This window comes from Opisthorchis viverrini, assembly GCF_000715545.1.
Source record: "Opisthorchis viverrini unplaced genomic scaffold opera_v5_17, whole genome shotgun sequence".
NCBI classification, from domain to species: domain Eukaryota; kingdom Metazoa; phylum Platyhelminthes; class Trematoda; order Opisthorchiida; family Opisthorchiidae; genus Opisthorchis; species Opisthorchis viverrini.
The window spans coordinates 2,588,382-2,602,171 of NW_008751673.1; the positions used below are offsets into that span (position 1 = coordinate 2,588,382).

Sequence of the window (13,790 nt, forward strand, 5' to 3'; positions counted from 1 at the left end):
TGCTACAGCTGAATGATTTTTTTTTACACCAGATGACTTTCGGGGAAGTTCTTTCACCATCAATAGGTTAGCTGGTCACATTTCAAAGATTGCGCTGGTTAGGCCGTGTGCTTTGTATGTCAGAGGACCATTTGCTTCGTAGAGCTTTATTTGTCCAGCGAATTGTTGAATGGTGACGATCCACGAGTGGTCAGTCCATGACTTGGCGACGAAGCCTGAAGGTCCTCACCAGTCAACTAAGTCGCGTTGTTGTCGCGCTGCTCTCTCCCCGGATGGACCGTGAGACGAGTCTAAGCAGTGGTGGGTGATCTTGGCAGACATAGCAGCGTCGAGCAGCTAGCTGCTGTCTTGCACCAAATCTATCGCCTGCACTCCCTAGCTGTCACTGTTTGCCATGCTGGTTAAACGAAGTCGCTTGACGTCAATTGACTGATTGGGTTGTAGTCTCCAACGTGTCGCTATCAGGTTTTTTATTCTCCTTATCATCGGTGAACCCCAACCTATAGCTGCCACCTTGACGTGGTCATGCTTGAGTGCTGCAATGATCCCGCCGGGTTAACCGGCCGTAACTTCGTTCCACAAGGTTCAACCACGCCAGGAAGGCCAAATGGTATCAATGACACCAAAAGCAGTGGGACCCCTTACTACGAGTAATCTTGCCCCGGTGCTGTATGAGAAGAAGTGAGTTATGTGGATGAAAATCGGTTGATACGGATGACAAGACTGATGACACGAACCCGGAAGTCAGGTTTGCGAGATAGCTTATTGGTTTAAGCGCGAACCTACTAGCCGTAAGGTCTATGGTTCGAACACAACTTCTGCATCTCGACCGTTCCTGTCTAGGCTTGGGCAACCTGGTAGTATCCCAGCACTCGTGCTTCCTTCGGGTGGCGTGGCAGCCAAGTACCGAAAGGCTGTTACAACTGAGGAGGAGTGAACGGTATAATAAACAGTGCCGCAAGTACTAATCTAGGGTCTGAGCAGGGGTCTCATTAACTTTAGGATCTTGCATTAATAAGTAACCAAGTTAGGTGTTGGGTTTGGCGAAGTGCTTGACTTCATGCTCTGCAGGACCCGTATTGGGTCCTCGTGCTTTCTTTGGGTGGCATAGCAGTTAGGCACCGAAAGGGTGTTGTAGCCGGACAATTATTTTATTGTTACTCTTTAGTGATTCCTGTGTCACCGTCGGCACTATCTTACGTGACCAGATGCAAGCTGGTAGTTGACATTTACGAAGGAACCTCGAAAACTATGGGTCTCCTCGTGCTTCTTTGGGTGGCATAGCAGTTAGGCACCGAAAGGGTGTTGTAGCCGGACAATTATTTTATTGTTACTCTTTAGTGATTCCTGTGTCACCGTCGGCACTATCTTACGTGACCAGATGCAAGCTGGTAGTTGACATTTACGAAGGAACCTCGAAAACTATGGGTCTATTGCTACTATGATTGCATTATCTTTTGGTTTAACTTTTTGCTTTGTTTTCGCCTTTTGTTTTCTTTGCGCGCCATTCATAGCTAGAAGGGGCTGCAGAGTAAATACTGAAATATAAACATTCTTTACAGTTCGATCTGATACCCCTGCAAGTTCGCAACCGAAAATTGTTGTTTTCACGGAAATGGATTCTCCAGGGGTCCTAAAAGAGGTACACACAACTCTCTCATATTATTGTTACGTCTTTAGATTGACTGTTACATTTCTGGTGCACTAATGCGGAAGCTACTGTTGATTCTGGTAAGACTAATTCTTTTCTTTTTTCATGTTGTGCACGGAACAGTATAAAAACCGCGGGTTCAATCGCTCTCTTGAGCATGAGCAGGTAAAGGATGGCCGAATGAAATGCTCTCCAGATCTGTTGGAACTGACCATTCATGATGGAAAAAATCCTTCAATGAGTCCTACTCCAGGCCAAAAGTAAATTGTTTCGTCCTTGGCTAACCCACTCGATATCGTCTAGTAACAGTTATCTGTTACGTTCGGAGGTTATGAAGTTACCAACCTCTGTACTAGGCTACTTTGTGAATGGTGGGTTGTTTCCTGTTATGCATTAACCATTTGATCGATTTCCAGACGAGTGTCATTTAATTCCACTTGTTCGCGATGCACTTGTCATGGACACAGTGAAGGAGGTCATGAAAGGTGAGCATTTTGCGTGCTGTTAGTCAGACAGTTTTTCTTATGTCGACGTGTACCACTTATATGAATTCTAGTCACTGCGAACGTTTTCTGCAGTAGCAGCGCGCTCCTTTTGTCATACTACTGTCGGTGGCACTGTTCTAAATAGCGAATAAGCTAGCGAACCGATATTGCTATCACCTGCGTTTACTTTCTTCGTCCCCTATTGGTATCTGCCTGCTTCGGTGAGTGTAGCAGTCACAATTCCTCACATATGAGCCGTTAATCTCATATGAACTGTTTCTTTTACAGAGACTTATCCGCACTTAGGTGCCGATGACTTTTGGGTTCTGAAACTCAGCTGTTACGACACTATCTACTATGTTACAATCCAAAACACTAATAGTGTGTTGCTAGACCATTTACTCAGTTCGCTGAATGAAAAATGAATGTAGTAATTAGTACACAACCGGAGAATTCTTTGCTAACCATATACGCTAAAGTGCACGTTTTTTCTGCAATACAGGCGGCCTAATCAGTGTAATACATATAGTATGACCAGCTGATATACCGGTGAAGAGTGAACTTCCACGGAAACTGTCTTGCGTGCTTCAGCATTACTGATCTGGTGTTCCCACCAGGTCCGTCCGGTGCTTCAGAGACAGATACATAGACCCTTCGAAGCTCTTCCATACGCGACTGCCAGGTCCATGATGCATGAGGTGGAAGAGGTCGGACCGCAGAATTGTGCACTCCGCTCCTAAGGGTCAAGCTGATGACATGCTTGCGAGGTGGTTGAAGCGCGAACTTACTGACCGAAAGTTCCTTGTTTCAAACCCCATCTCTGCATCTCGACTTCCCCTGTCTAGGTGTGGGCAACCTAGCAGCATCCCATCCCTCGTGTTTTCTTCGGGTGGCATGGCAGTTAATCCCCGAATGTTTTTAGTGCCCGAAATGCATTTCCGTTTGGGAGGTGATTTTGTCTTTTGTCGGTCCCTCGGGATTTCCGTAGCTATCAAAGTAAGCGGACTTCACTACATCGATCGGTTCACCTGGAAGCATAAGATTTGGGTTTAGTCCCACCCAATCTTGCAGCGGCACTTTAGACTTTACACCATCGAAGCGAATACCGAACATACAGTAGAATTATTTAAGTTATTTAAAACAGTTTACATTTTTAAAGACAAATAAATAGAAATCAAGCATTCTCAGTTGTGGAGTTGAGGAGGAAGGACGACAGAAGATACGCCTCCCTGGAATCTATAGCCACTAGGCTGATGACCCGACGGTTTTCGAACGATGATGAATGCGGGGTGCAAACCCTTTGGTTCACGTGCCCTGTTAGCTGAAGCAATGAAATTGTACGCTGAGCTTTCGTCCTCAATGGAGGACTGACGTCAGCATCCCACTTTGGTTCTTTTTGTCTTCCCAGAGGGTGAGTTATTGTGGCCCAACTGTCCTGTTCTTCAAAGCGCTCAGTCCATCATTCGAGACGACTTTTCTGTGATTCTTTTGGGGTCCGATCCTTTTCGGTGATCGTTTCACTAACATCCACCCTCGGACCTGTGCGGCTGGTCCTCGTTACATATCCTCAATTTCGCGGGCTTTGGCGATTCATCAGTGCTGTCTGTCAATTCTTAAGCTGTTCATTATTCGGCTTTTGGGGATCTTTGCGTGCCATCCCAGTCGTTTGTTATTGGTATTGTTTTCCTGGCTTTACTCAGACGTCCTGATCATGATGAGGTGTGCGAGTGAACTCGGGCAGATGGTTTCAAGCGCTGTGTGTATGAGGTCTTTCATGTTTCACTAGTCGCAATCTAAATTATCATTGCGATGAGTTCTCGGAGGTACCCAGCCACAAGACAAGTGAATGGACACGTGTGCTGGTACAGTGCGGTAATTGGAATCAAGTGTACGGCAGTCTTTTCTCGGGCTTTCCACTGGTAACTGATTGGCACATGAAAAAAAGCGTTCAGCTGTAGCACCCTTTCGGTGCCTAACTGCCATGCTACCCGAAGGAATCACGAGGGTTGAGGTACTGCCAAGTTGTCCAAGCCTAGACAGGGCGAATCGAGTTACAGAGGTCGGGTTCGAACCACGGACCTTCTGGTCAGTACATCCGCCCTCTACTCACTTGGGCCATCTCGCCCCGATGGGCACATCGTCCACTTGAGTCCACGGCTGATTCGCAGTCAATGGCTTCCTCATCGCACAGTGTGAGCGCCCGTGCTGAAAGTTTGTGCTGGCTAGAAGCAAATAGTGTTCAGCGCACAATTGAGGAAGTTCACCTTTATCTGTGTGGTGAGCGTCATCATCATGTTGTCGATGATGATGATGATGAGCGTCAACTTCTAATCGGCCGTCAAGATAAGCTTCCTCAGAATTTAGTCGTCCAACCTGAGCCTTCATATCACCTTCCAGAATCACGATATATGTGTTCCCTCATGACTGGAATCCCCGTGACGACTGTCAATAGAACCTATCTTTCGCAGCCTCAGATCTGTCATTTGTCGGAGCGTATGCTGAGACAACAAACAAACACCATTGATCTTATTTTTGATTGAACCAGTCAACCTAACGGCTCAAAGATGAATTTTTATTGGAATGTAGTTCAGTAAGGCGCATTCAGTCCTGGGGCTAAACACAAGTCCCACGAGCCGCTACGTCATGATTAGGGAATAATAATCTGTCCCAGACAACTGGAGAGAGTAGGTGGTAGTGCCCATTTTCAAAAAAGAGGCGCGTAGTGAGTGTGGCAACCACAGGGGGGATCTGCTTGACCCCGGTTGTAACGAGACTTTTGGCGTCATTCGTGCTTCGTCGCCTTACGGTGACTCGTGAAACACTGACTCGAGAGCAGCAATCGGGATTACGGTCTTGTAGGGGTTGGGTTGACCAGATCTTCGCACTTCTTCAGGTTCTAGAACAACGCCATGCGACCCACAATTCTAGTATTCCTGGATTTCCGAGGTGCATTCGACTCGGTTGATCGGTCTGTACTTCTTGACACGGTTGCTCTTGAAGTAATGCCCCGTAAGTTTGTAAACATAATACGTTCTTTGTATTCTCAGACTTCCGGACGTGTGAGAGTGTACGGAGAGCTCTCCAAAAGTTTCCGTACACAAAGCGGTGTCCGTCAGGGATGCCTACTCTCCCCGTTCCTGTTCAACTTCGTGATCGATGAAATCATGAGAGGAACACTGAAAGGTCCCCAAAACCCCAGTGTTCAAATAGCATGTGACGAAAACCTTGTCAATCTGGAATATGCAAACGACGTCAACCTCATGTTCGAAGAGGAGGAGAAGGCGCAATTATTTTCGGATGAGCTGACCAAATCATCCCGTCCTTTGGTATGCACTTCGCACCCTCAAAGTGTTAGGTCATGCTCGTGGACATGCAGCATTCACTGAGCACGCCGCTTACAATCCAGGAAGAGTCAATGAAAGTTGTGGAGCGTTTTACGTATCTTGGAAGTTGTATTAGTTCTGATTGTAGCGTGACAGATGAAGTTAATGCATGAATCTGTAAGGCTCGGTTCATGTTTGCTTATTTGAGACCTTATGGCATCAAAGTGTTGTATCCACGAATCTCAAGGAGCGTGTGTATCAAGCTACAGTACGGGCTGTTTTGTTGTATGGCTGTGAGACTTGGCCTATTCGAGCAGCGGACCTGAGACGTCTTCAGGTGTTCGACAATCGTTGTTCCAGAACCATAGCTCGTATGGTTTAGTGTCGGTGAATCCGTAACGCGGCAATTAGAAAGCGAGTTTTCGGTTGTGTAACGGGTACTTCCATTGAAGAATGTGTCCGTCACCAAAAGCTGTGTTGGTTTGGACATGTGTTGCGTGGTTATGGTTCTAAGGTGCTATGGTTCTGAGACAACGATCGTCGAACTCCGGAAGATGTCTCAGTTCCGCTGCTCGAATAGGCCAAGTCTCACAGCCATACAACAAAACCCCCTACTGTAGCTTGATACACACGCTCCTTGAGATTCATGGATACACCACTTTGATGCCATAAGGTCTCAAATAAGCAAACATGAACCGAGCCTTACAGATTCATGCATTAACTTCATCTGTCACGCTACAATCAGAACTAATACAACTTCCAAGATACGTAAAACGCTCCACAACTTTCATTGACTCTTCCTGGATTGTAAGCGGCGTGCTCAGTGAATGCTGCATGTCCACGAGCATGACCTAACACTTTGAGGGTGCGAAGTGCATACCAAAGGACGGGATGATTTGGTCAGCTCATCCGAAAATAATTGCGCCTTCTCCTCCTCTTCGAACATGAGGTTGACGTCGTTTGCATATTCCAGATTGACAAGGTTTTCGTCACATGCTATTTGAACACTGGGGTTTTGGGGACCTTTCAGTGTTCCTCTCATGATTTCATCGATCACGAAGTTGAACAGGAACGGGGAGAGTAGGCATCCCTGACGGACACCGCTTTGTGTACGGAAACTTTTGGAGAGCTCTCCGTACACTCTCACACGTCCGGAAGTCTGAGAATACAAAGAACGTATTATGTTTACAAACTTACGGGGCATTACTTCAAGAGCAACCGTGTCAAGAAGTACAGACCGATCAACCGAGTCGAATGCACCTCGGAAATCCAGGAATACTAGAATTGTGGGTCGCATGGCGTTGTTCTAGAACCTGAAGAAGTGCGAAGATCTGGTCAACCCAACCCCTACAAGACCGTAATCCCGATTGCTGCTCTCGAGTCAGTGTTTCACGAGCCACCGTAAGGCGACGAAGCACGAATGACGCCAAAAGTCTCGTTACAACCGGGGTCAAGCAGATCCCCCCTGTGGTTGCCACACTCACTACGCGCCCCTTTTTTGAAAATGGGCACTATCACCTACTCTCTCCAGTTGTCTGGGACACACTCCTTTTCCCAAATGCAAGCAAATAGATCGGACAAGCGCCGAGTGAGGACTTCAACCCCGTCTTTGAAAAGTTTGGGCGGGAGGTCATCCGGACCAGGGACTCGGTGGTGCTTGAGAGAACATATGCAGTCATAAACCTCCGAGGTCGTAGGTGGTTCCACATTCACCATATAGGGTTCTACTTCACCTGTGGGCTCTAGATGAGTGCAGGCTGGTGGTCACGACAGTTGTTGTTCGAAGTATTCAGCCCACCGGTCGAGGCGTTCTTTATTTGAGATGGTCGTTCCATTCTGATGTTTGATGGTTTCACTCACAGGTGGTTTCCGGGGAACGGTCGCACGGATCAACTGAATTAGTCTTCGTGTATTACCGGCTTTCTAGACCTCTTCCATTTCTTTGGCTTTCTGTGTTTAACCGTACTGCACGGTCGGATCGCAAGCTCACTTTTACTTGAGGTCTGATGACTCTTCGAACCGCGTTATGTTCGGGACCAGCTCGGATATTTCTTCGAGATTTGATTAGTGCCACCGTTTGGTCTGATATCCAGTGCTTGGGTGCGCCTGGTTGGGTCGTGTCACAGGCAGTTCCCAGCACTATGCAAGGAGGTGTCAGTCTCGTCCTGTATTAAACCGTTTGTCTACGAAGAGGAGATTGGAAAACCAGAGCGCCAATTGCTCACAGGCCGATAACGTTCGGCAGGCTAGTCAACACATGAGCTACTGTCATGTAGTTTCGGTTGCACCATCGCATTTCGTCAGCACTATTTCAGTGCTATATACCTTAGTTAACTGGCTCCCCGAACAACACTTGGTTGATTGACTTTGTATTGGTTGTAGGTGGCTGCGGAATTTGTAGAATATGTATCTGCGTCGCTCTGGTTTGAACAATCCTGCTCCCGTTATGGCGTGGTTGAGCATTTGTAGGGTCTGAATGGAAGACGAAAGGTTTTAGAGTCACTTTTTACGGTTATTGGTATTTTCTTCCAGGATGAAGTCTGCGTGACACTGGAGACATGAGGAAATGTGGACACCAATTAATCCTAACCACTTTACTTCCGCCAATTCGCATTCGGTCTGTTGGACGGAACGTCCGCAATTGTAAGACCTTTTGGTTTCATTTTCGATTCAGGACTTCCTTAAATCATATAAAAAAGTGCTTATGGCTTTATGATACTGAGCCGCGACGGCGATGTTTTATCCCTTTCCAAATGGGACTGTCACGAGTTAGCTAACCGCAGTCGGCCCTTCTAAATGGACTGCTGCTGAAGAATTAGGAATCTAGCCATTCTTGGGGCGAGATGGCTCAGTGGTTAAGGCGCGAGCTTAATGAACGTAAGGTTCGTGGTTCGAACCCAACATCTGCCTCCCGACTTCCCTTGTCTAGGCTTGGGCAATCTGACAGTGTTCCAGCCCTCGTTCTTCCTCCGGTTAGCATGGCAGTTATGCACTGAAAGGGTGCTACTGCTGAGTGATTTTGATTTTTGGATTTGGGGGTGGACGGCTTTTGAGTGTGAGTCACTTTACCACGTCGTGGCAACCTACACAAAAGTCAGGTTTCTTTGCAGCCTATTTTCTCACAGCATTCAACTGGGTTTTCGAGATGAGTGTTATTAATTTTTTTGTTTATTCTTCGCATGAGCCCTTAATTTTGTTTCGAAGAAAACACGTGTTTCTTGACTGCGCTGATCAATATGTTTTTCAGTCTTTCGTGAGTCATTTGTATACTTGATTCCAAACTGCTTGTCTACGTTGAAATCGAGAATAGTAAAATATGCTACTCCAACCTAACGTATTCATTCGAAGGTTTTGCGCATCTCAAAGTAACTGTTGATCAGGCATTCTTCTCCGTTTAGTTCTCGTGTCCTTTAAAACCGAAAGACAGTGTTCCGTGGAGTGGTACTCTCTGAATTTTGGATTTACTCTGCTGTCTATTAGTTTGCTGACCTAAATCTTTTATTAAATGAGGATGTTTGAGCTTCAGTGCCGCAATAACCTTTGAGTTTACAACCCCTGGGAATCGGGTTCAACCACTCCATGGGAGCCAAGGGAGAGTCAGGTGTCTCAGTTGAACCCTATTCTTCGCTCTGGGCAACCAGCATCCGAGCATCGAGTATTCATTCTCATCTGCCACTCCAATCCGACTCACGTCTTTGGCACGGTATGACCCTCTGCTTCTTGTATTCGAATTCAGTTACTGGTACCTGCTCTGTGCCTAAAAATAGGAACCAAACGTACATCTTCAATCTAAGAAATTTCTTCAACTTTGTGGGGTTCTGTATACGGACTCTGTTTCAAAATCCAACAGATCCCTCGCTTTGTCCTCGCTGGATTTCAGTGTATAGCGTATCTCTGAAATACGCGCACAAGGATGCACAGCTGTCCTACATTCCAACACAACCTGAGCCAGCTATGGTTGTCCACGATTTATCCCCGTGGTTTCGAATATCCATTACCAGCGTCCTATAGTTTCGCTCATGTATGGAATTGCCCTCGGCATGAGGTCTGAAAACGCTTCCCGTTCTTCGAGTGTAGTAAACAGTCCACTGTGTACAGTTATATCAGCTGGGTATCTCAGAGTCGGAAAAGAACGACCGGAGCCGCGTAACTTGTTTGCTGTACCTGTATGTGCCCCAGACTACAGAATCAGTAAGATGATCTATGTTAACTTTTAAGTTATCTTTCTGAATTTTCCCCCCGCCCCCCGGATGACGGTGATATAAGCCGTTATGCTGATGGAATTGATGAACAATACTTGGCGGTAGATTTGTTGTGTATCCTTCTGGGGCTGACAGTGGCAGCCGTTTCATTCGCCTTGTGCTGATCATCTACTTATCACTAGAACTTATCTCCAACACCGGACCGCATAGTAGTGAGCACATAGACCAATCACATTATGGTCAACTATCGTTAATTCTGGAACACTTGATTAGGAACCAACTGTATCCCGGTTCGTATGGGGCTCGCCTGTGTAAATAGAACTAAGAGCTGGTCAGTAAGTTCGTGTCTCAACCACTGTACTATCTCGAGCTCCAAGCAACGCAACAGAAAATTACCTGAATATTGATATCAAGCTTTTGGGAGGTTTTTCCCACCTAAACGGAAAATGCGGACCAAAGAATGGGTGGACCTTACGCCAAACTTGGTCGTGATGTTGGAGACGGTTGGTAAAATCACTTACCTGAGTAGTTTTATCCTTCCAGGTGTTAACTTTCTTAAGATTTTCCAAAGCTCCTTTGGCGTTTATTGAAATCAAGCATTTTTGACGTTGACTTGATATTAGTTTGTTCGTAGAAGGTATGGTACGCCTATAACTCCTAAAATCTTTCATTCCGTAGTCAACCTCCTTAGTTGGTCTACGTATATCGCTAGTTCCAATGGAGCTTGTTGCAATAAGTTAGTTTATTTCCTTTTGAGGTATAATGAAATAAAGGCCGCAGGCCAAAGAAGAAACCGCCTTGGAAACCGGAGCCCTCAATCATTTCCACGTTAGTCAGTCATATTATTTTGCTGCGAATGACCTGTAGCACAGCTGACAATGTGTTGTTAAACGTTATTTATTCTCCCATGATTCACGTTTCTCCTTCGAAAACGAATGAAAGCATCACGAGGCTGGAAGTGCAAGGAAAATAGCATTCTTTCTTGAAAATAGGAAAATCGCTTGGGGGATCTAGCCACAGCATCCCAGTTCCTTGCTGTTGACGTTACCAGTTGGTCACGTGACGCTGTCCGACTGACCTTGTGAAGTGAACATTTGTGAACCAATCATTTGCGTGACGCTGCTTTGAGGGTGGGATTCTGCGCTACAAAGTGAGACATGAACTTTCTACGGCGTTACTCTGACGTTGCGCCTCAAGCGGATGACGAACTGCACGGGTAGTTAGAGGATTGAAGATTGCCTTGAATTTGTTTATCACAATGCAAGGATGTTGATTTCAACAATGATCTGTGCGTTCCATCATGCTTTCGAAATCGGATTCGATGCTGTTTTTCAATTTACTTGTCGGATTTTAGACAACTCGGAAATCGCTTATGCTTTTGCCCACATGCTGTACCACCCTGTTTAGGGTCGCCTGCCGCAGATACAGTTATTCTTTCCTGACACCCACCCAGGAAAGGATCCACGAAAAGGGTACCCCTGGTGTGATATTATCCTCTAGTAGTATCCCACAAGTCAAAAGCGACTCCAAGAAATCAACCATAATTAGTCTTTGTATTGGCGTGGTTCCACTTTTCTTCCACGCGACATATATGTGCGCGTCACGGGATTTGAATTGCAGTGTTTCCGCGCGGTTCTCATGAACAGCGGTAACATGAAGAGCCTAAGTTTTCTCAAGCGTGAAAGTTGAGCCCCAGCCTTGTTTCCATTCTCAAAGGCGATAACTGATAGACATCTGGTCTTAACTCTACAGACACATTTAGTTAGGTCTACTGATGGCAGTTCTTTAATGATACCATTAAACTAGTTTCCATTGCTGAATGGTTTCTGCTCCAAGAGTTATGTGCGGTTGCGGGTCTAATTGCGCAAGTTCTTAGCACTGACATTCTAAACTGAAGGATGGGGTCACTGGTGCAGGTAGCAGGAAGTTTTGGCCACTTTTTTGTTAGTGTAAGGTTACGAAGATTGGAGGGAATCGGTTCGCCCTATTTGGAGATAAAAAAAATATACCTGTGGCAAATTTACTGGGATAAGTCATTGCAGATTCTCGTGCGGTCTGGCTTCTCTTGGATAAAGGCGGAACTCTGCTATCAATCCCCCTGATCTAGGGCTATCTTTCTAATATTGTCGGAATTGCTTTTCTTCACGCTCGTCGTAGAATAGGTTTTCTCCAGAAGCCATTTCTTCGGATTTAACTGAGTTATCAGGGATAGATAAAAAACAAACAGGGGTTGATAAGGGATGATTATCAACAAGGTCGCGTGAATGTGTGATTGATTCTTGGGGTTCCTCTCTTCAACATATAACGTGTATGCCGTGTGGAACCAGAATGGCTTATTCTGGTTGCCGGAATCTCTGTTATGAATGAGGACAGATTTGATCACAGATACAAATATGTTGAAGGCACTTGTATAAGTTCAATAAGCCTAATCACAGCGTCTTCAGGACGTGCTTTTCCATGTATAGATAGTCTCCGGGTATAGATGTATATCAACGGGACGCTAAACCTGATCAGGTTGGTTATGGCAGTCCGTCTAACTGATGGCGCATCCAGCCTTCAGAGACGCCAGCTAATTCCGAACTTTGTTGGCAGTTTGTAACTTTAGACCATCCTCGCCAGCAGTTTGCTATTTTTCTGAATGGTATGGTTAGGACTGAACCGCATTCTTCCATCAGATGCTACAGAACAAATGGTGACTGTCATTAGTCGCTAAGCATCAAAAATCACGGAATCTTCGAATGGTTGATGTGCTGGGGGCGCGTTGAGTCGATTCGGAACGCGTTTTAACTTTTCCTGCGATAGCTAGAGCAACCAATTCTAGTCCGTCTTTCACAAAGATTTATTGTTTGATGCAGACCGAAATGACTTCTTCTCGAGTTGCTTGTTCTTAACCTTCCGTAGTCGCTCTGCTCTTTTCTAGTACAGAAATTAAGTGCTACTTCTGATTCAAGAACTATCACCATAGCTCAATTATTGGAATTTGTAGCTATTCCAGCGGCTGCGTTTGCCGCTGTAGGAATCTCGGTCACGTGCCACAGTAGGCCATAGGTCTCTACTTGTAGAGGAACTTTGCACATTTTATCCAGAGCTACTCCATACATGTACACCACACGTCAGTCACGTGTCTTCTAACTATATTTCGAAAAGTGAGTATGTTTCATCTATCGCTTATGGTGTAGAAAGTGCAAACTTTTACATACCTTGTGCGTCAGTTAGGCATACTTTAAATCGTTGGCGATTTTACGGAATGTGGAACATCCTTTTTCCTCTTTTGGTTCAGAAAAGTCACGTGTCCCTGAAAGCCAAGACCACGCAAACACGTCCCAAACACCAACTACAAGTACAGTTGTATCAGCTCGTCTGAAATCGAACGATCCGGGTAATCTGCGTGGCCAGATCGGCGTCCGTCGAAGACCAACGGATAACGATCCTGACGTTTTATTCCGACAACAACAACATTTGGCCCCGTGGCATCCCGTCCGTTACAAACGCTTCATGGTATGTTTCTCTGGTACCATTAGGAGTTTGTTGCATCAGTGTTTGATCAGATGGCAGTTGATCTGTTCACCGAGCTTGACAATTGGCTGGCAAACCTTTCCCAGTCGGGGAGACATCGTCAGTGCGCAGTTGAGTGGTGTTGATGTCTCCTCGACTGAAGGCGAAACGTTTGCAAGCCGATTGCCAAGCTCGGCGAACTGATCAACTGCCATCTGATCAGCCACCAGTGAACACATTCAAGCTATCTATATCTCGACAAATTGACAGTTTGTTGCACTGGAATTTAGCGCGGTGCTTTGCTTTCCTTAGGATGCGAAGGCGTTTATGTTTACCCTATGCCCTTTAGCTAACAAGAAAATATAAGTTTTTGTATCCCTAGCTTTTGGCAACTGGTTTTCTGGGCACCATTCGTTCGGTGCTTATCTGTTCACTCCTAAACTTAGTTAAGGCAATTTTAGTGTGTTAGGAATAGTCACCACATTTGTGGACCGTACATCGGTTGCTCATCAACACTCCGATTCATGAAATGACAGATTTATTTAGATTGCGTCTACCTGCACGTATGTCATCAAAATATGGACTTCAACGAATCTAATTTTCACGTCTCTCATTCACTGGGGGGGGGGGGGGG

The 13,790-nt window shown here is 45.8% G+C and overlaps 1 protein-coding gene across 1 annotated transcript in view; it reads left to right on the forward strand.

Annotated features, from left to right (window-relative positions):
- Positions 1 to 197: 197 nt before the first annotated feature.
- Positions 198 to 13,790, forward strand: part of T265_01600 (hypothetical protein) — a gene marked incomplete at both ends in the record, with an annotated part of 40,543 nt that continues 26,950 nt past the window's right edge. Inside the window, 6 exons of the mRNA XM_009165659.1 lie at positions 198 to 300; positions 762 to 916; positions 1,775 to 1,911; positions 1,961 to 2,022; positions 2,068 to 2,136; positions 12,942 to 13,159. Of these exons, the coding sequence (XP_009163923.1) occupies positions 198 to 300; positions 762 to 916; positions 1,775 to 1,911; positions 1,961 to 2,022; positions 2,068 to 2,136; positions 12,942 to 13,159 (744 nt within the window). The remainder of the gene's footprint in view (positions 301 to 761; positions 917 to 1,774; positions 1,912 to 1,960; positions 2,023 to 2,067; positions 2,137 to 12,941; positions 13,160 to 13,790) is intronic.